Below are 22,811 nucleotides of genomic sequence, written 5' to 3'. Positions count from 1 at the left end.
GCAAATAACTAGTGCACAGAAGCCTAACATTAAAAAGGAAATGATACCACCCTGCTTTATCGCGACACAATTGAGCAACCGTGGCTGCTGGGGGCTGAACTCGTTGCAGTAACATGCACTGACTGGCCTACTCATTTTCAGTAAGAAACCCACAGACGTAGACAAAGCATCACCAATAATATATTAGGCTATGCAAAATACTACCACCACGATATAAATAGTATGTGTGCCCACTTCCTTTTCAGGCTTTCAGCAAGCCAGGAAGAGCATAACACAGGATGGAAATTCTATTTCAAACTCTACTGCTTCCTGGACACTGATAATGTGCCGAAGGACAGTGTGGAGTTTGCGTTCATGTTTGAGCAGGTGAGAGCCGAGGCCTCGACAGCAAGAGGCGATCTGTGTGCCTCCACACACAGAAATCATACACTTCTTTCAGATACACATGAGAATACAGTAGGCTGTAGGTTCTCGAATCACATTAATGGTAGTGGAGATAAGGGGTTCCACATATATTTTATTCTGATCCATTTGTACCATACATAATGTGGTGACATTATTTACAGTCATTGCTCCAAACCACCTGGGCTGTTCTATTTATTTTACAGCAATGGCTTGCGCCCATGGGCTCATCTTGAGATATTCATGTATGCATGTGAGGTACTCATGTAGCAAATTCACAGGAGAAACAACAGTTGTCACCAGCTCGTTGTGTCACACTTTAAAAATAAAGGTTCTAACGAGTGCCCACAGCCTGCTGCTGCGATGCTATTACATTTGCACTCTGCAGAATCCAGCAACACTTCTTGATTAGTAGCTTTTCTCAAGTCTCTGGTGATAATTATGGGGGTCCATTTCTGTAAATTATTTTTGGAGAAGATTTAATTCTTTGATATTATTCTGAGTACCCTTGCTCCCTCCTAAATTGTTCACCAGATGCGCAGATGCACCAGAGTGGTTGAGACTATGATTTATTTCATATTTAAATAATTAATTTGTATGTTAAGCCAGAAATATGCTGTTTGTAGTATACACTAGTTTGCATTCATGCATTAGTTATCATAAAGATGTTCCAGCCATTTATCTATAATATAGCCAAAAGAAGCACATGTGAAGATTTTTGGGGGGAGACTTAAGTTTATTCCACAAGAAATGTGTTTCATCATCTGTACTAGTTCTCGTGTAGTGCTCCTCTACTGGGTGAAAAACATAACAACATGGCGACCCAATAAAAAGCCCTTCCTCACCTTGTCCTGCCAGGCTCACGAGGCAGTCATCCGGGGCCAGTACCCGGCCCCCGAGGAGACCCTCCAGTTTCTGGGCGCCCTGCGCCTCCAGTACTTGCTGGGGGACTTCAGCGCCCAGGCGAGCGTGCCGGAGATGGGCCAGCTGTACCCCATGGGCCGGCTCCGGGCCCGCATCAGCCAGTCCACCAGGACCTTCTCCCCGGCGGGGCTGGAGCGGGGGGAGCGGAAGCGCTCCAGCTTCCTGGAGGGCACGCTGCGGCGCAGTTTCCGCAGCGGCTCGCTCAGCCGCCAGCGCCTGGAGGAGGAGAACATGCTGGAGGCCTGGGTACGGGAGGAGATCGCCTCCGCCCGCGCCAGCCTGCTGGACAAGTGGAAGAAGCTGCAGTCCATGACCCAGGAGCAGGCCATGGTCAAGTACATGTCGCTGGTTAAGGAGTGGCCCGGGTATGGCTCCACCCTCTTCAGCGTAGAGGTGAGCATCCTGCTATCCTTTCGGTCTTCACCATTCCTTCGCATTCACTTACTACCTTATTTCCCTCTCTCTATAATTATTAAATTATAAATTATCAATCGCCGAATTCGTTGTAGGCAGTGCAACCTTTATCAAAACATACAGTACAACTCACAACCAGATGAAAATTGGCTGAGCTCTTTGAAGCTTCCTATGGCTGAGAACGGCCAAATGGTGAATTAAATGTCTGACAATGTCTAGTGTTAACTCACATCTAACAATGTTAATTCAACTTTTAACAGATAACATTTAGTCCCACATTACAGTGTCGATAATTTAACTGTGTACCTGTCTCCTGTCAGCCTCTCCAATTCTCTTTCTCATTTTTATCTCTTTCCTTCCATGCAGTTCCTGACAAATTCTTTTTCTTATTTGCTTGGGTCTTCTACATTTTGAAAATAATGCATTTTTCAATCAGCGCAGGGTTCGTTCAATTGGTACAGTTCACTGAACAGATACAGAATTCACTAGCAGATACAACATTTACTCAAGAGATATAGAATACCTGCGATGGATTCTGTCAGACTGTTCAGCCTTCACCAATGTGCGTCTTCTCTGTCTTGCAGTCTAAGGATGAGACCTTCCCCCAGGAGCTCTGGTTAGGGGTCAGCGCTGAGGCTGTGTCCCTATACAAACGTGGAGAGCCCCGCCCCTTGGAGGTCTTCCCATATGAACAGATCCTGTCGTTCGGGGCACCACTGCCCAATGCCTACAAGATCGCCGTGGAGGGCCGAGAGCTGCTCTTCGAGACCAGCTTGGTACGTACCGCTCATCCCAGGACAAGAGTCCTTACTTAGCCGTCATATCCTGTCAATAACCTGACTGGCAAGGGCTAATTAAACAGAGAGCTGAGCCTGAAATGAAAACTGATGCGATTTTTCTCCTAGCACTCTTTTGTTCTGAATGTGTACGCTTCCGCTGTGTTTGCAGGTGGTGGACATCGCCAAGCTGATGAAGGCCTACATCAGCATGATCGTCAAGAAGCGCTACAGCGCCTCCCAATCGCTCAGCAGCCATGGCAGCCAGTGCAGCAGTCGCTGAAGCGCAAACTTAGCCTCTGTCCTCACGACGCCTGTGGAGCGGCGCACTCCCGGCCTCGTCTAAAGGCTTCCTCTGTGCTCTAGCCTGCCTCAGGTCAGCTTTGGACTTCCTGCTTCCTGTCGCAGGCTTTGTACGTCAACTGATTCCCAACCTGCAAAAAAACATAGCCACCTCTCTGCCTTTCAAATGGTGACACTGAAAGCTCTGTGTTGGAAGCGAAGCAGGGGAAATTTCGTAAGCCTTTAGTATTTCTTCTCGTGCTGGAACAAGCATAATCAGGGCCCAGGAGATGAATTATACATGTCATTGTTGCTGTGATCCACTTGCATTTACTTTTGGGGAAGCTCTGTGCTTGATGTGTTCCTTTAATCGGTTCAGTTTCCTCAGCTGACAAATGCTTATGGGTGTCAAAGTTTGAAGAGCAGCAGTGTGTGCCTCTCTTTAGAAAATGACCAATCTGATTTCAGGATCTGTCCTTTAAAAACAAACAATGCCATAGGAATTGGAAAATGTCTGCAATTCCCAGGAACTTGTGTGACAAATACAGACAGTCTGCTGGTCACTAGTTTGTTACTGAAGTGCCTTATTTTGATAAAGCCCAACCCAAATGCTGATGACTCAGCAGTATTACCTTTGACGCAAAAAAAAAAATGGTGAAAGATTGTTATCCAGCTCATTCATAAGAGTGATCAATGGTCCCCTCTCTCCAGCTAAGACGTAGCATTCTCACGGTGCTGCAGTGATTCATAGCAGTGCAGTGTGCTATTCGGGTCGCTTTGCCCATTTCTCTGGAATGCTGCAGGCAGCCTTCCACCCAAAGTCCTGGAGGTTGCCAGTATTGTGCCTTTATTGTTTGTATAATATGTACACTTGTACTTGCTCATACTTGTTTGTTTTCAAATATGATAATGTGCAATGTTTTATATTTTCAAATGGCTGTACATTTTTTACACAGAAATCTAGCCTTCTCTTTTACTGGACTGTACGGCGGCGTACTGTTTATTCTCCCTTCGATTACTTACAGAAGAACCAACAGCGACAGTATATTGTAAATGATCATGATGTTTCTTTTATCATTTTTATTAGCAACATTATACATTGAAACGTGTTCATAATAAGCCATTAAAGACATATTTATCTGAACTTTGTGTTACAGTTCTTGCTGTTAGTACTTCAAGAGAAACCACAATAGGACCAGAAAGATGAGTTCTTATCTGGCATTTGTTTGTTCCTACCACAATGGGACCTTAACTAGACCACCAAACGAAATCCCATTTGAAGCCAAAAACAAGACCAAATGTTTTTCAGAGTAAAAAATGATTTGTTTTTGTCTATAAAACCCTTTAAATCAAGTTTGGAGGAGTCAGTTTTAATTCTGAGAAAAATGTGGAGCACTGGCATAGCTAGCATGGAAAGAATAGATAAAAGAACTGCTTTACTTTCAGCCGTTATATAATATCACTCAGAGATATTTTTCATCTGAAAAAATTCTCAATGTCAATTTGACAGGTGCTTTTTTCACACCAATCACTCTGTGAGAAATCTGGCAACATTTCAGCTGTAAAAAGCAGCTTGACACTACATAATATCACCATCTATTATTGGTCCTTCAGTGTCATTCAGGGGAGTTCAGAGGAGAAACACACTTTAAGGGAAAGAGCCCAAATCCCACTTTTAATTCTGGTGATTGCGCTTTTGTATAAATTGAAAATTGCAACCGGCACGAGCCAATTAATTGTGCTCCCTGATTTTATGTGTCAGTATTTGTGCCATATATGTGTATATTGGGATGGCAGGTATGCCATCCGCCAACTTACAGCTTGGTGGGGCATGCCCCATAACTATACAGCACTGAGAGTTTGGTACTTTTCTGAGTTTCCTACAGCAATAACCACAATGACCACAGACTCTTGGAACATGAACTTCTGTACCTTCTGACCTCATCTAAATGTGCAGAATTCAGATACAACTTCACACATCCACACAGTAAAAACTGGGTTATTTAGCATTTTTATCCTTTTTTCCAGCCAATTTTGTCATCACAAATGGTCCAGTCCCACAATTAATAATTTTCCCCATTGGACAATCGTTGTGCCTTACAACTGCCTTTATCAGTGACAATATTCACAATATAGCATGGCCTCGCGTGCTTTATTGCTTAAATATAGTACATGTACCACCCCTAGTTTTTGTCCCCAAATGGAATGCTCAAATGTAAATATCCTTGCATTACATCCAATTCCTGTACTTTCTTGAAGTGAATCTCCAGGAATACATTTATTATTATTTTTTCGTCTGGGCATTCTTGAAGCACACTCACTGGTGACAATCCTATCTGTGTCACCCTGGTTAGACGATAGAAATGCTTTGTATATGTATACACCCCCTCCCCCACCCTTTACACACACCCACTAACAATTTCCCTCCTCAAATGGAACGGCCAACTTTAAATATGCATGCACTACATCCGATTGCTGCAACTTCCTGCATCAATTACTGAGGAAGAGGCAATGATGAATTATGTGCCATCCTGTGGGAATCCACATTTGGCACAGGCACAGTCGATTAGTGCTGTCAGATGCATTACTGCAATTAATATGCTTTAGCATACATACTGGGTTATGTTATGGAGGTCTAGTCTTGTGTGACTTAAATAATACAGTATATTTATATTATCAAATGTGTTAACAGTGTTAGAGGTGGCGGTGCACTCAGTTTTCAGGACCATCAGTAGTTTCACATTAAATAGTGGCTTTTTTCCTCACTACTGCCTCGATTTTGCACATATTAATGTGTCCTTAAACTACCTACGCTGGAAAGGTTCTCCCACAAAGGAACTTTTCTTACTGATGGTGATAAACATTGTTTTCCAGAATTTGACATGGTGAGAAATATATTCACTCCAGCATCCACTAAATGGCAGGGGTTGAACTGAAATCCATTCAACTACAAGATGATCTCACCATTGGCATACATTCTTAAAAAGTGAAGTTTTAAGTTTTTTTTATGTTTTTGTCCTTGAAATCTCCGTGCTTCATTTATGCATTGGAAAGATGGCAATCAATGAGGAATGGCAGCCATTTTTTGGATTTCTTCCCTCTCTTTTAAAGCTGAATGGTAGCCAGGGAGAATGATGTTTTTGAATGAAAAAATCCGGACAGTTAAATAACTGAGGGGAAGCTTTCTGTACAGTTCCCTCCACATGACTGCTGTTGCTCTAATTTAGGCTTCTGTACCCCCTGAATCACTTACCTTCCCTCTCACAGCAATATGGCCAAACTGTCCTTCTGTTATTGATAGGACCTCTGAGTACATGAATCAAACGTGAGCTCTGCTAACAGAGCAGCAAGTTAATGTCTGTGTGAAAAATACTGCTAACCGCCATATTTTACTTTTATATGGTGGACAGTTTTCATCACCTGGTTTCAGAGCTCATTGGGCTGCCAGGTCTGTTCAGATCAGCTGGTGAGACGAGCTGAATTTCCAGCTTGGTGATTCTTTGAAGCTGTCCTCTGAAGGATAAATCTTTTTCTTCATCTTTTTTTCTCCACAGCCTTCTTGAAGCACACTCAACCCCTTGGTGATAATCCTACCCATGTAACACTCTTTTTTTTCTTCCAAGACAGGTAGAAATGTTTTTTAGTCTTTATTTTTTACAATGAATGTACAGAAAACAGAATCCTCTCAAGGGCTGTTTTCTGTACAGTTTACAGTTCATATAGCTGAGATCGGCTTTCGTTCAGTTGCCATTCTTGGACAAAGAAATGGAAAATGGTTTCATGTGCACACATGTCAAGCTGTTGCCATGCTTGGAAGTCCTCAGGTTTCAACATATATTCAGAATACTGCAGAAGATGCCATCAAATTATGTACATTTGAAGAGTGTTGACTCAGAAAAGCCCATTTCCTATTCCTTTATCTCAAGTGAGAGTGTATCGGGCCCATTTCAGCCTTAGTTAATTACTGAAATTAAGAAACCTTTATCTGGAAATGCAAGTGCCTAAACCTTACCGCGTTCTGTTTGTAGTTCCAGATGAATCATTTAATCTAAATTAACACTGCAGTGCCATTGCTACTTGTACATGCAAGGACACATTATACATTTTCAGCAGTGAAATACAAAATTGTAATTAGTGTTTTCCAGTGCATGTGTCTGCAACACTTTTGTCAATGAAAGGTGATGGAATGGTTTTTAATTATTTTTTCAATGAAAAAATCATATTGCTACAAAGGGTGTCAGAAGGAATTTTCATGCGTGAATGATGAAAAACATGATCTCAATGAAAAATAAGTAAAATCAGAGGAGTGACAGTTTTATATGCACGTTGTCCAAAAGGTTACTACATACACAACTGTGTTGCTTGCTTACCTATTATGTATGACTTTTTAAATTAGGAAACAGGTTGTGAGTATGTGCTAATCATATTTCCAGTGTAAAGATGAGAAATTATTAAATTGTATTACTGTTATTTTGTATTTTATATGTATTGATTAAAATGAATGCCAAGTTTTAAAATGGCTACTTTAAATAGTGCCTCCGTTTTTCAACCAAAGTGTTATATTGATCAACACAGAAATCATATGACCTGTTTACTTAATGCCTGTTTTTTAGTCATGTTTAGTGAACAAATAGCAAGATTAGATATTTTCTAACAATATCAGTACTGACTCAGAAGGCAACAACATCAGAAAAAACTATATAGTGTGTATACCATAATGGTACTGAGCTGTTTTACGAAGTGTGTAGTTTTAATTAGAAGGGCACTGATTCTGTAATATATACAGGTGGAGGAATGTAGAATATTGTTCATGTGATAATTAGGGATAATTAAGTTTACCACTAAGGTAAATAGCTTGTGGAAGAATTACACTTTCATTTTAAACATTTCTCATTCATGTCTGTGACCACTAAAGACCACTAAACACTTAAGAAATGTTCATTCTCACTTAAATTCTACGAAAAATCAAGAACAAAATGAAGCAGGTAGATTGGATTTGTCCCAAGTTGCTTACTAACTCTACCACACCCCCAGTAATAGTCTTAAAACCTTTTTAATGTACATTTAAACAAAAACTACTTCAGTCATATGTATTTCTGACTTTTTAATGTGACTCAATGGCTAAAGGAAGAGAAGTAGATTGAATTGACGAATTGAGTTCCAGTTTAATTCATGGTCTGTGTAGGTCCAAAACAAGACTTCTGTACCTTGCTGGAATAACGTCTAGCTCTTTCCTCCTAATGTATTGGAGTCAGTGTGTTATAGTTCCTTATTCTCTGAAGTGTTGAGGGAAATATAAAGGGGCTTACAGATCACTGCCAGAAACACGCTGTACCTCTGTTGTCCTTATACTAATGACATTCATTATATTTTGTTGTCAAAAAGAGACTTACATTCAGCGGCAATACAAAAAGAGCATCGTACTTCAGTAGAAAATCATATTCCTACAGATCCCCTTCATTCGCTGTCCTGTCCAGAGATGCCATCCGAAATGCTACATAACCACCACGTTACAGTGGCACCAGAGATGGCGCAGGGCCTTGGCCGTGCTTCCCGGGCCTGCACTACCAGTCTCACAGTGGGGGCTGATGGGAGTCCTTTCACAGTGGGCGTGGCCTACACAGAGGTGACCCGGATGACCACCTCACCCGACCTGCTGCGCTCGCCGGGGTCCTGGCGGGTGGCCAGCTGGGCGCAGAGGCACAGGAGGGCGCAGCCTCTCTGGCAGCAGGAGGACGGTGCACCCAGCTGGGTGGGGCTCAGGGTGGTGCCGGGCCTCAGGGTGGCCAGCGGCAGCCAGAGCGTCCGGCCAGCCGCCGATTCCCCGCCACTGCTGCTCTCCTCCACGTCGGCCGCCTTGTCGTAGTTCTGCACATCCCAGTGCAGGTTGACCGCCCGCCAGCGCTTGAAGACATTGTGCACTGCCGCTCCCTCATGGCCAATCAAACCTGAAATGACACAGGGCTTCAGTTCCTCTAGAACAGGGGCAGAGCACATTTCTCCTTTCACAAATCAGGGGCATGGCTGGATCTAAGATGTTGACTAATCCTCTATGTTTTGCTGCTTACTGTATGTTAGCAGATAATAAAGGAATTAAAGCAAGCTAATCATGTCCCAAGATGCACTACTTTCAGCATGGTTCACCAGAAATGTTCATGTACTGTACAGTAAGTTGAAGCTTAAGTTCAAGATAAAGTGTAAATTGACACAGTGACATACAGTGACATGTTCTACGTTAAGGCAAAGCGACTCTGAGCTTTGACTGAATCACCATCAGTGCAGATAAAGCTCAGGGATATCAACACACTTATCTGTTATGTTCACATGCTTTTTCTACTGTTGTTTTTAAGAGAATATCAGCAGTGGAAACATGTAATAGGTCCATGTAAATAAGGATCATTTATCTTCAGCTGATACTTTAGTGAACTGATTTTATTGTGAAGGAATAACAAGTGTAATATGTGTGCCTGTCACAAATTCTCAATTATAAGTTATAATCGACATTATGTGTCATTCACAAAGAAAGACTTGACCGGAGATTAGTCTAGTCTTTTAATCTTAAGTCTCTTACTTCCAAACAAAATTTTTCATGTAACCAAATTTCTTTCTGCTATAATTAAAATTATTTAAAGTGATACGCACAATGCTGCAGCAAAATGCATTTACAATAAAGACAAAAGGATGAGCTGCGGATTATTTTAAATGGACACGTTAATTAACACAAGTGACTAACACATTTTGTAACACAGCTAACCCAGGCTGTCCCCTATTTTAAGCTCTCAAGCATCTGCCAGCTACAGTAGCTTGCGTTTGGAATCTCACCGATGCACACCAGGTCCATGAAGCCATACATGCCGTAGCAGATCTGAAAGAGGGTGTCCCTGCGCTGCCACACGGCATTGGGACTGAAGGCGGACCACAGCAGCCAGGTGACACTGGCCACCAGGAAGAGGGAGCCCAGGAACACAGCGATGATCTGCACCTTCTCCACTAACGTGATAGTGATAGCCTGCCACTGGAGGGGAACAGAGAGAGAGGAACCCTGTAAATGTGCAGCTGTACTGACACCGCTCTCCGGTCCACCAACACAGTACTATCTGAGACGACCTTGAGATAAGCTTCACCCACCTTGGAATACAGTGAGATAAGTGGGACCAGTGACAACAGTACATATCGCATATTGCACATATTAAAACATATTTTTATTGTTATTTGCATGTTTTTATTTGTGTGTTGCATATTTTATGTTGACCCAAGAGTACATTTAATGCTCAGGTAATAAAATTTATTAAGTTCTGAAGTACTGAAGAGAGATAAACTTCACCCAACCTATACTAAAACAATAGTGATATAAATTGATTACTATACAGTTAACACTGAGATAAGCACTACGAACATAGGACTAGCTTGAGACAACACCGAACACTGCAAAGTAAATGAAGAAATATCTGTAGCTAATATCCTAGCCTGTGTTTAATGGCTAAATTTCCATTTCAAATACCATTTCATTATGAACACACAGGCCCAAGTTGGAAAATTGAAATGTCATTGTTACAGCACTAGAGGAAGAACAGGAGTATAAAACTTTCAAGTACATATTACATTACATTTAGCAGATGTAGGCTTGAGTTGTTTCTGGCAGGGGAAAACTGCGTATGAGTATCTGAGTATCTTTGACTAAGGTTCCACTCACTTTGGACAACATTGAGACCATACTGCGATAAGCCCCGCCTGCCATAAGGTACTCTAATACAATGACAGGAGCTTCATGTACCAAAGAAAAACCAGACAATATTGAGAATATCCTCTTAGAAAGAAGCCCAAGTGAGAACTGTGACAACACACAGATCAGCAACCAACTGAGCAATCTAACACTAAGATTAGTTTTGCACACAGAGATTATCTCTGTGTGCACTGGATCGCACCAAGAGAACAGTGTGATTGGCCCCATTCAAGAGTCTGAAAACCAAACTAAGCCCACAGTGAGAACATCACTAGCCTGCTCCATTACTGGACTGAACACTGAGCAGCAAAACATTAAGGTGTAATGCGGAGAAAACCGTCAGCAATGCGGAGACACTGGGATCAGTTCCCTCCATTACATACTACATAGCACAGTGAGATATGCCCAGGTCAAACCCAGGCTGAAATGACACGGTTCAATTCTGTCCAAGATCTAGACTGAGACGGTAATGAAATACCTGAACACTGAATAGCACTGCACTCATATTTATTCATACTGAGGGGTAGGAGCAAATATCAGATTATTCACACTGAGATAAAGCGAGAGACAGAATGGTGAGAACATGTAGCCTATTTACACTGAGCTCAACTCAAACATGGGTGATCAAAAAGTGTGATCAAACCAGTTCATCTCTATGCATACTTTAATTCCCCATCACTGAGAATAACTGAATATAAATTAGACATCCAAGACTTTCAGTTCTGATCTCCATCTGCCTCATATTCACCCCCATCCATACTCACACATGAGCGCACATGCACATCCACCTCACCAACCAAACATGCACAGACACAAATGCACAACCACCCAAACACATGCATGTATACACAAACACACACACACACAACCACCCCACACACACACGCACACACATACACACAAACAAACACACACAACCACCCATGCACACACACACACACATACACACACCCACACAAATACACCCCCCTCCACACACACACACATTTCACTGTGCTCAGTAGGCTTCTGCTTGTTTCTACACCCCTGAAATGCATGTATGGGGAGAGACTGGATTTGGCACCTTATCAGAGAACCGGGTCCCATATGGACACCCACTCAGTTTCCTTCTCAGTAAGCAACAAAATATTGCTGCCACATCATTCTCAACGCTTTAAACCCTGGAGAAGCATTGAGGGCCCCTCATTTAAAATACTGCCAAATTACTACAAAAAGAGGAGAAGGAGAAAGAGAAGAACCTTAAGTAAGCCAATAATCAAAACAAACAATTAAAACATTGGTTAAAACCTAATTTAAAACATTAGTAAAAACCATTACTGCAAAAAAGATAAACAAATGTGAATGTGTATGTGTAATGTGAAGATAAACAAAATGGTAGCCTGCCCAGCAGGGCTTTATAGATTAAAGTGGCAGTGCTGAGCATGTCTCACAGACTGAGAGGGCCAGCCAGTCTTTTCATAAAGAAGAACGTGATGTGTGTCATATTTGTTTCCTGTAATGAATCTTAGTGCAGAATGGTATATGGCATCTCTATTTAAATGCAGAGAAAGGATAACTCAATTTCATGCAAAACTTGAGAATGTGTTCAGAATGAGTTGAAGATTAACAAGGTGTTACTGAAGAGCAAGGAAATAATGCTGCAACTCTATGGGTTCAGCACAACAATGTAGAGCAGTATTGTCAGCATATAAATTATCTTTGCAAGAAGTCAGACACAATAACATAGACAGTAAACAAGACAGGCCCCAAGACCAATCCTTGGGGTACACTTTAATGACATCTGCCAGAGAAGTAATTTTGGAACCATAAGGCTGCAATCATACCAGATATGTTTTAACAATTATGGGTTCCTTTTTCCAAATTATTTTCAATGAGTTTGAAGCATTTCCTATGCTGCTTTTGCACCCCAGGAACCTTGCATTTGTCCACTCTGGGTTCCTCACAGTTTTAAAGTGCATGTGGAGCTGAAAATGATCCTATTTTTATGCACTTTGAGAAAAAGTGCCCTATGTCACTGTCTTGATTTTCTCTTTTGTCCAATCGCATGAAAATGAAAAGAGGCAGGCCTTTATTCTGCTGTTAACTTCTGCTGTAAATAAATAAGATGGAAGAGCTGTTATAGTTTCTGCCTACTCAAAGCTACAATTTCACAAATCATTACTAACATGACAAAAATAAGGCGTCCAAGGCAAGGCAACAAATAAGTGCCATGTGGATGTAGGTGGCAAGTTATTTTTGGATTAAATTAGTTAGCTAATACCATTAAATACCTAACCTAAGTGACTGACAGGATCAGGGTGCAGTTGCCTAGCAACAGCAAAAAAGATGCCACCAGCGCCTTTTTCAGAGAAGGCTCCAGGTAGTGAATCTCACGTTTTCAAGCTGATAAAACCTGTGATCACAGCCAAAGCAAGAATTAGCACCTAAGCCAATGTGAAATAATTTATTTATCTGCAAAGAATGATCCACGATAAGGCTTTGGATAATGCTTATAATAGTGCTATGCCCAGCCCTAAAGCCAAATAGAAAAGAGATCAGAATGGAGAATCTAGAAAAAATGATCATTGACCAGTAAATCATTCAATCATTTTTGTCAAATGCAAGCAGTACATCAAGTACTGCATTAGAGCCAATGCAATGTAGCTTGATCCTGCTGTAAACATTCATTTATATGTTTTTACTTAAATAAGCAGTGTCATGCATATGGACAATTTCCTATAGTATGGCTCAAGTTAAAGCTATTATGTGACATCAAGTTTAATCCAATGAATCAAACAATACGCTACAATTAAATTTACTCCCTAATTCGGGTTAGGTCATTACAAGAACACTGACGTTCTTTTATAAAGACAGGATCATATTAAATGCAATTCAGACAAAACAATGAGATAAGGGCCTGCTTAATTTCACAGTGATATTACAACAACCTGACATGATGACCTTGCCAACTGAGAAAGAAATAAGAAAATCTGCACAATTATACTGTTAAAGGCATACTATGCAGGATTTTTACATTGAAAATATTATAAAATTACCATGCTCTTAGAACCGTTAGCTATTGTCAGTTAAACTGTTTTTTCTTTTGTCATTAGGGCTCCATTGAAAAAGAGACCTGAGAAGTGTCTCAATGTGATTTCCCTGTATAAATGAAGGTTCAAATAAGAAAGGTATGATGGGTACTCCAGGTGTGATGGTCAGACAAGTATGATGGGTAAGAGAGGAATTATGGTTAATACTGATGTGATGGTAAGACAAGTATGGGTAAGAAGGGCATAACAGGAGGATGAGTGAGGAGGGTGTGGCTGTGAGTTGTGTGTGACGTTACCTTCCATGGCCTCTTCATCTTGATGGCAATGACATGGAAGCGGTAGCAGCAAAGCTCACAGGTCCAGGAGCCCCTCTCACTGATCCATTTCAGCAGGCACTGCTGGTGGGTGTAGCGCACTGAGCCGTCGCACCTGCAGGGGTTCAGCAGGTCCCCCTAGGGACAGGAGACAGCTGATCAGAGTTCATTCATGATTTTTCAGCTGAATTAGACAAGGACCAAGTCCAAATCGTATATAGCTATTTGTGAAAGTCTGCATTGCTTGAACAGAAACGCCACTAGAGAGACCATTATCTCAGACCATATTCAAAATGTGCAATACACACAATATGAGAATATGACCATGGACAAACCAAATAAACAGTCAAAGGATATTGAGAGAATCTTTTCACAGAATACATTGAACTTCATGAGTGATTAGCAGTAAGCCTTCTTTTAAGGTCAGCAGCCTTACAAATATTGTCATTCATATTCATATACGCCTAATACAGCATGTGGATGTATATAAACAGCCATTGCCTATTAGATAATTAATGGGAAACCTTAGACAAATTAGACATGTCCCATCACAATGATGAAAGGCTTTCCATCTAGAAGCTATACATAGAGGTTACAGGCTATAAAGAGGAGCTTCTCAGAATAGCTAAGAATCTGTTTAGTGTGGCTGGTCTGCCATCCAGAGACAATGCTAATAAGATGGAACGCCAGAGCGGAAACCCAAGGATATATGACCTCATGAAACATGTTTTCATGCATTTAAATCTCAGAAAATTATATGATTGTTTCCTGGTCCTGCTCCGTTGAGGCTAACTCATCAACATTTTAATGATAAAATATGAAAGAATCTAGAACATAATCCATCATGATTCCATATCTGTTTGCAGGTTATTTTCCCATTTATGTCACTGACAACAATTAATGATCTACCATTTCATGAGATCAAGTCTACGTGTCTTGTTATTACCATATTAAACATATTGGCCAGTGACCTCATTTCATTTTTGTCACATTGGCCTCGTATTAGATATTCATTCATTTCAGTATCTGAAAAAAACACAGCTTATTAGGAAACATCTGAAATAACTTGACCCTTCAGATACCAATAAAATTTAAAAACACAAAAAAAATTTAAGCTGACTGCTATGAATATAGGTCAAAATAGATGTTTATTTTACCATTGCCAGTAATCTACATTAATTCTACTGATCTAACATATTAACATATTTCTGTACTTTCATATTAAAGAATTTCACCCAGGCCTGTTCTAAACCTACATTCTCCATTATTATAGGTATAGTGGCAGTATATTACCAAGTCAGGGAAAGCGCTGATACACTTCCCATTGTCATTTGTCCATTGCTACTGTCTGGTCACTCCGTAAACAAATCTTGGTAACAGGTCAGTAAGCCACCTTGAAATTACTCAAAAGAAAATGTCAAAGAGAATAGAACATCCATGACTATTCAGATATTCCCAATCAGGGAAAATTACACACTATACTTGTTGGAATTCAGACTAAGCATCTTGCTCAATAGTACAACAGCAGGGCCCCACCCATAATTAAAACCAGCACACGACTGGGTGCATATCCCTCACCTCGAGGTCCCAATGCTGCCCTGGGTCTTTGGGAGTCTGTCTACATCATTTCCACCCTTGGGAAAATAAAACTTTTCTTCCTTTTCAAGCCCGTGCTGGAAACTCTCCCGCATAATATAACAGAACAAAGGAAATGTATCAGATTCCAACTGGGCCTTAGTAAATGCTTAGGAACATAGAGGCCAGTGGCATAGATTTAGCAAACCTGCATTAGCAGCAGGAAACGGAAGCGCCCAAACAGGAGTTGATGGAACGGCGGGCTCGCTAATGACCTAACATCCATTATTGTCTCCAGACCACTCGGAGACTGCAAGCGCATTTCGTCATCAATGGCACCTCTTTGAGACATTCTCAGACGCCCATGCAACACTCTTCCCCCACAGCATGAGCATTTTGTTGACATCGCCAGTCTTGGGTGCAATCCCCGTTTGTATGCAAAACATGTCACTGCAGAAAAGCCAACGTACTGCTCTTAGAAACGGAGTTGCCGTGCGGTATGACAGTGCAATTAGTAACCTGCAGCCTTATTTTTTCACTGCAGTAGTATCTGGTGAGTGTGTTTGTGTGTGCGTGTGTAAAACTTGACCTCCGCATAAAAGATGTGATACAGGCCTAGAGGAGTGCTCATAGCAAGCCATCCAATTCTTTGCATTAGCTCTCCGTGAGCTACCGTTTTAACTTTTCATCACACTCTTTCCGTGATTGAAATGAGCTTTCTCTTAGAGGAGAAATACCAAGATCATCAAATGAAACAGCTCAATGAATTAGGGGAGTTCAAAAGCCATTATTAAATTGGCATATCAGTGAGCAATGTTAAAACTATTTTTTTCTTATCTCACAAGGCAATTTGCCTCAGACTGGGTGCATGTTGATTGCCAATCTCAAACTTTGAACTGCCTTGAAGTCAGCCCAATTTCCTTCTTTTTTTGTTTGTTTGTTTGTTTTGTTTTTTGCACTTGGCACACTTCCTTGATGATTAAAATTGGCTTTGCATGCTGAAAATGTAGTAAGGTAACTAACTTGCCCAGCTGACCGACTTGCATTTCATAGTCTGGCCAATCTATGTAATGTAGGCTATTCTTTTCGAGTAGTTTCACTTGCTGGAGCTGAACCCACATGGCATAAGATCATAGCTTGTTAACATTGCAGATGGCCGATGGATAACTGAGAAAACCGTGTACAGCTTTAGTTTACAAAGTTCAATGTTTAAGTTATAGAGAGGCTCTGTTCGGAGATTAGGCAAGTTATCGAACATTCTGAAGCATTTTGCCAGATGCTTTAGCTAACTTTCAACTTACAGCTAACTACCCAGTATGTACCGTAATATTAATAATTAGTTAATATTGTGGGACATTGTATTTACATTTATCAAACGTTTATGATCTTTACAGGTTACGCTTTACATATATTCAATTTTTTAAAATTCTAAAAACCGGTAAAATAGCAGGACCCAGCGGCATGGGAATTGAACGCCTAATCTTTGACTTAAAGCAATGTTCCCTAACCATTACACTACATAATAGCCAATTAAGATGATGTCAGTTTACAGGTCAGGCATTAAGAAAAACATGTGCAGTCTGCTAGTTAGCCAACAGCTGTCAAGTTAGCTAACATTAGCTCGCTAACATTAAAGGCGATTAAGAATGATTTCGCCCAAACTTAAGCTGGTGACCTAGCTAGGTAATTAGCTAACGAACTAAATAAACTGTAATTTTATATTTAGATATCTGACAAAGTGAATTACTGTATCTGAACAAGCTAACGTTAAATGCTAGTTTTCAGGCAACCAAGTAGCCTAACGTTGTGCTGTTGTCCTGTCACTGCAGATTGCAGCCGAGTTTGCAAATTGTCGTGCGCTGTCTAAGGTTCTGAAACACACTGAGCATCAAACGCAAGGTGATGTAAGCACGGAAGTCCGGGCAAGCTGTCACAAATTTAAGGGGACATGGAAAACAGCACGCTAGCTACCTGTTCGGCTCCCTGGAAACAAATCCGACAGCTCGGAGTGGGGCTGCAGTTATCGCTACTGCAGTCGGAGTGTAACGTTTCCGTTTTCCCCGAACTCTCTCCAAGCTTCTCAGCACTGGACGAACAGTACGTTTCACAACTTGTGTCTGCATTGTATCCGCTGTGCCCTTCTCTTGGGTTTACATCCAGAGACTCTCTTTCTGCATTTCCTTCGTCCCCTTGTGTCCTGCCGCTGTGATGATGTCCTTCCAAATCGCTTGGTTGGTGGTCCACGCTGGTATGAATTGCTGTAGCGCCTCCCCGTGGCTCGCCCTCTGTACCCCTGCAAACCGGACCCGCCTCTCCCTCTACGTTCATTTCAAATAAACGAACGATGAGAACGAAATAAAATACGCGAGAGTAAAAATCTGAACCCACAACGACCAAACCCAAGGAATATTTCGAAATGTACGCCGAAAATATTAAAATCCAAATTACGCGATGCGCCTCACGGCAACAAATGACGTTAAAGCAGTTTGGCAAAGTTAGAGAGAAAACCGACTCTCCCATGTGTGGCCGGTCTTGTGGTTTAACGGCTGCTCTTCTGTCAGGTTCATATCCAAACAGACCGTGAGCAATGGAGGGCTTGCAGGAAAACCGACACCATTTGGAACGAGAGTCTCTTCACCTGGGTCGCGTTACCAAGGAAACAGAGAATTTAATAAACGCAGGATAAACTTTCCAGGCATAAGCACGCGAGTCTGTCACACGCGAAAATGCGCAGAGCCTTGTCTGCACTGCTGCCACAAGCGAGCCCGCTAAATGATAAGGGAATGACAGCAGATTGAGCCGGTTTGATCTCATACTGGGCTTGCCATAGGTACAGTCTGCAGAAGCTATCCATGCGTGTCGGGGAGGAAAATGAATGTGATAATACGTGGCTGCCGAGACGCTCCTTTTCCTCGCCTTTTGCTTCCTGCTGGTTTCAAAGGTCTCGCACTGACCCAGTGACACGAGAGAGCTGCTCGGTGAGTATGACAGTGCATGTTCATATTGGCCAGAAAGGTTTTTTTTTATCGTTGTAAAGCAATTTAAGGTCTCTATCGTGACACCGTAAAGCATTTCTATACAAATTGTATAGCATTTTATTAACTAATACTAATTTGTGTACGTTGGTTGTAGCTAGCAGCAGCATACGTTAAATTATCGATCGTGAATTTGAATATATTGTATATAGAAACAAAAATCGCATTAAATGCATTGTTTAGAAAGCAAAAAATGAACACAGGGTCGAATTGGCAGTAATTAACTGATTCGTTTGAAATGAGTTAACATGATGTTTGTTAGTGTTCTCGGTAATATAAATACTGTATTTTTCAGTGATCTGCTAACAAGGCATAATTGTCAATTACTTATTTGTGAAGTTCGTCAAGGAAATCTGCAAGAACTGCAAGTTCAGCAAGTTTAAGAATAAGGATTTGTTCTTAAGTGACCTGCCTGGTGAAATAGAGGTTGAATAAATAAAAATAAAAAGGTTCTAACAGAACAGCAATCATGCTGGGTTAGACTAGCTGTCTAAAAACTTGCACTGAACCATAACGTATTTATGAAACGGCTTAGGCCTACTTGACGGCATGTTTCAAACCCAATCATGTTGTTAATAACGAAAAAACCTACGCGCCACCACTGGACTGGACTTGCATTTGACTCCTGGCATGGTTACCACATAGTCCCGGGTAGTACAACCAGTTGATCACAGACCAGAGAATAGAATCAGTATTTCAGTGTCCTCCTCTATAATGACAGATCCTTTAATTGATTAAATTTCAGCTGATCTCCTCAGCTTCTCTCCTCTTAAGAAGTTAGTGAAAATCAATTGGCACGCACACAGCACCGCACAGGCCTCTAAAACCCTCGGTGGAAAGCAGCCATTTCCTGCTATAATCAGGATGGAACACTTCGTATTGCCCGATGACATCATATTCCTGGCCCGATCCAGCTCTCCATTGATGCCATCCCCTCCTTCACTTTCCTTGCTGTTTACAGGAAGGCTGTTATTTTTCTTTCTTCAGCTGTAAGTGTAGGACCCAAAGGCACAATTTGTCTCTCAAGTTTTGGAAAGTACTACACCACAGATGTTTACGCTATAAACTAAAATAAACTTTTTTTGTCCTAATTTCATTAGGTTCTTAATTAAGTATAAACATACATTGAGTAGTACATCATCCATGAATATGACTTTTTCGCATTTTTCTGTATATTCCAGAACATTTCTGAAAAGATTTTGCATGTAGCCAATACGTTTGCACGGCATTAGCATTAATCGCCACCTTATTAAAAGATAGGTTCATCATTGCATTAGTGGAAGGGGAACTACACTTTTGGTATGTCTGATATATTTATTCTAGCTGGGGCTCCTGTTGATAAGCCACAAAGTGCTATTTGTCTGAAGGCGATACTGTACTGAAGCCTACAATGGGTTCTTTCAATGATCTAGGCTAATACTTCCAGAAGAAAAACAGTAATGCACGCTAATGCAACAAGGTAAATTAGTACTCAGGGCAAACCATTACCTACAAAAGGGTCCATGACAGGCTTGTACATTGCATTATAAGTGCGTGGTTATACAAGTGTGTTAAAGGGGGAATTTCAACCTCCTGTCTGGTGTTACAAATGATGTGTAATTAGGCGTCTTGATGAGGCGCTGTAATTTTAAGGGAAACAAGGCAGACGCACCAATAGCAGGTTTCAGTGGCGGCGCTCTGCCCTGTGGAAGCCCATTGAATACAGGAATAGATCGCAGTGAGTGAACCTTACAAATTCCAATGTAAAAGAACCATAGAATAGAAACATATATATTCCCCATGCCTTTGTTCGTTCTAGTAGCATAGAGATACTACAAAATCCAAGCAATAAAACAGGTCACGCATGTATAGTTCATATATATTGTATACGTATTGTACATGCACGTGTACACAATAAGTATATTTAATGATCCAACAAGTTTTAATACTTTGAACAATTTAAACGGGCATACAGAATCTACAAATGGCTCGCTTGTAGGCATACTAAATGTCCAGGTGTAACCCACATGTAGTGATGGAAAAACCATAGAACCAAATTGTTTCAAAGTAAATACTTCCATGTAATACAGCACACCATTTGGGGACAAGCAAAACATGAAATATTTGTAGAATACACAACCTATTAATGCCACACAATTATTTACTTTTGGCACTACAGAAGATAAAACAATTGGCATTTCAGTTAGGAATCTTAGTAACAATGTGATTGTTTCCAAATAAAAAAATGGCTTAAAATGTTACTTTTTGTTTCAACAATTCAGTTGGCACCATTGACATTTTGGCCATACATTTTCCGTAAATACACCTCTGGATAAATTAATATATTGTAATTGTAAGTTGGCAATGTTGCAAAACAATCTTCACGCTTATAGTCATTGTCGAAAATAGCTACATTCATGTTTTAATTGGGTAGACTGCACCGCCTTGTGGCTCACGCATTACACCTAGTTTCAGATACAGCACCGCCTCATAGTTGAGTGAGAGATTCACATTCCTAAGAAATTAACTTGAGGAAAATTTATGTGGGCTACTATGCGGTACTATGATTATTTTATTTATTCACAACTTGTTTTAAATACAAGCATGGCTTTGTTTACTTCTATAATGTTAAAATCGGTGAATTTATGGACAAAATTTCTTTGCCTGACTTCGCCTGTTCCATTAATTCCATGCACTCCGCTTTTAACAATATATTGCTTGTAATAATAAAATTGTCTGGGAGGATGCTATTCTTATAAGCGGGTTGCACCGTATTATCATTAGGATCCTGACCAAATGTATTGTGGCTAAGCAACAGGTCGGAGTAGAAACTATTGATTGCCTGCACTGGAACATTTCAAGAGCTTACAGCCGTTTCTGGTGACTGACAGATGAAAATCAGTTGCATTAGCAGGGCTTTTGGTAATCAGTCTGAATCAATACCAAAAAGCACACGTCAAGATTGGGCCTGCCAAGCCTGACTGCTTGTTCTTTTTATGAGCATTAGGGTACAGATGTTATGCTGACTGAATGTTCGACCAGAAAAATCCCTGAAGATATTGAACCGTCCATTCGCCCTTCAATACAAGAACGTTGGTATATTTACAAACCAGAAGTATCCACTTAAAATTGTCAACGAGAGTAAACTAGCTATAAACACCAAACGCAAGATAAAAGTTCATTCAAGAGAGGAAGTGTTTTCTTGTCCAAACTAAATCGGTCAGTCCACAAAGATTGCCTTTATTTTGTCCCCCAGGCAATTACAGTAAGGCCCACCATCTTCAGCCTCCGTACAAAAGAATCAGTCCCATTTCCCCAGCATCTGCCTCACTTCCCCTGCCCACATCCCCCCGATGCAGTGGTGCGCTTGGTAGCGCTTCGCCCATACCCAAAACCACATTGATCTGCAAAAAGAAACGGATGCGCTGCCAAAGACTGAAGCCAGAACAGAATATAGCGACGCATTCATTATCCTGCCGCTGCAGGACAACCTGTTTGCAGAGCATCCGTCATGGACATTGCTCAAGCCAGAGTGTCGAGCCGCGAGCTCGGCCCCAGGCTACATTAATACACAAGCGGTTGGCGCGGGAGACTCGTTGTTTGAGAGCTACATGTTTATATTTTGTGCACCCACCATAACTCTTCCTTGCAGCCAGGGGACAGGTGGAAAATTCATTTTTCCAGGTCTTGGGCTGGACGCAGACGATGCCACTCGTCTCATTACTCTATCGATCAATCAGCCCCTTCGGAGATTTATCGCGGCGAAACCTAGACGACAGCCTTTTCAACGCCGGGGAAATTCGTCCTCAGTCAACAGGACAGAGGCATTCATCGCCAATAGACAGGTTACGCAATGAGACACAATCCATAAAATTCCTTTGTTGCATGAACACTAGTCTTGCCACTTCATTATTCAGCCATTCTACTCCATGTTTATATTAAAAATAAAGTGACCACGTTCTTACCACAGCAAAACAACCGTGGTCTCGCCTCAGGAATTTACCATTTATTCTACAATACTTAAATGTTAATGCATGCTGACTGTGTCAACGGTTCAGTACTTATTTGAAGCAGGATGTGGGTATGGAGCGGTGTTGTGGTGTTCTAATTCACCTCATCTCTGAGACGTAACGACTGACCTAAAAGTCTTTCCGACCGGACATCAAACTAAAGCTGCCACGAATTATCCCCCAGCTGGGCTTTCCATTCCATAAGCGCTGGGACAGAGTGGAGCTCCCCGTTAGGCAGCGCCAACAAAGCGCATCCAATCGCCAATAGTTTGATCCCATGAGGAAAAAGCCGAATTTACTTCCTGTTAAGACAGAGGGGAGATGTTGTAGAAGGAAACAAAGCTTGGC

At 41.3% G+C, this 22,811-nt stretch overlaps 2 protein-coding genes across 5 annotated transcripts in view; one reads left to right on the top strand and one right to left on the bottom strand.

The window, feature by feature from the left end:
* myo10 (myosin X) overlaps positions 1 to 3,942 on the top strand; it is a 116,541-nt gene extending 112,599 nt beyond the window's left edge. For all 3 annotated transcript variants that reach the window (XM_064346856.1, XM_064346854.1, XM_064346853.1), the window contains exons 38-41: positions 246 to 366; positions 1,261 to 1,719; positions 2,325 to 2,516; positions 2,689 to 3,942. In XM_064346856.1, the coding sequence (XP_064202926.1) occupies positions 246 to 366; positions 1,261 to 1,719; positions 2,325 to 2,516; positions 2,689 to 2,799 (883 nt within the window). In that variant the 3' untranslated portion in view covers positions 2,800 to 3,942. The remainder of the gene's footprint in view (positions 1 to 245; positions 367 to 1,260; positions 1,720 to 2,324; positions 2,517 to 2,688) is intronic.
* A 2,486-nt stretch (positions 3,943 to 6,428) lies between these two features.
* On the bottom strand, positions 6,429 to 22,785 carry marchf11 (membrane-associated ring finger (C3HC4) 11). Of its 2 annotated transcripts, none has more exons than XM_064346860.1 (4): positions 17,411 to 22,785; positions 13,847 to 14,002; positions 9,621 to 9,813; positions 6,429 to 8,746 (listed from the first exon to the last, which is right to left on the bottom strand). In XM_064346860.1, exons 1-4 carry the CDS (start codon positions 17,957 to 17,959, stop codon positions 8,415 to 8,417), a joined length of 1,230 nt encoding a protein of 409 aa, XP_064202930.1. In that variant the 5' UTR covers positions 17,960 to 22,785; the 3' UTR covers positions 6,429 to 8,414. The 2 variants fall into 2 exon arrangements, with proteins under 2 accessions (XP_064202930.1, XP_064202931.1); XM_064346861.1 differs by lacking the exon at positions 17,411 to 22,785 and adding an exon at positions 15,443 to 17,398.
* Between the last annotated feature and the right edge of the window lie 26 nt (positions 22,786 to 22,811).

This window comes from Anguilla rostrata, chromosome 8, assembly GCF_018555375.3.
Source record: "Anguilla rostrata isolate EN2019 chromosome 8, ASM1855537v3, whole genome shotgun sequence".
Classification (NCBI taxonomy): Eukaryota; Metazoa; Chordata; class Actinopteri; order Anguilliformes; family Anguillidae; genus Anguilla; species Anguilla rostrata.
Note: the sequence above shows the minus strand (reverse complement) of the source record. Positions and strands in the feature narration are given on the sequence as shown.

Coding starts and splice junctions, on each gene's coding strand:
- marchf11 (XM_064346860.1), bottom strand. CDS start 17,959: ATGGGAGAGTCGGTTTTCTCTCTAACTTTGCCAAACTGCTTTAACGTC. Junction 14,003..17,410: donor GTTTCCAGGGAGCCGAACAG/GTAGCTAGCGTG, acceptor TCCTGTCCCTAG/GGGGACCTGCTGAACCCCTG. Junction 8,747..9,620: donor CATGGACCTGGTGTGCATCG/GTGAGATTCCAA, acceptor GTGTCATTTCAG/GTTTGATTGGCCATGAGGGA.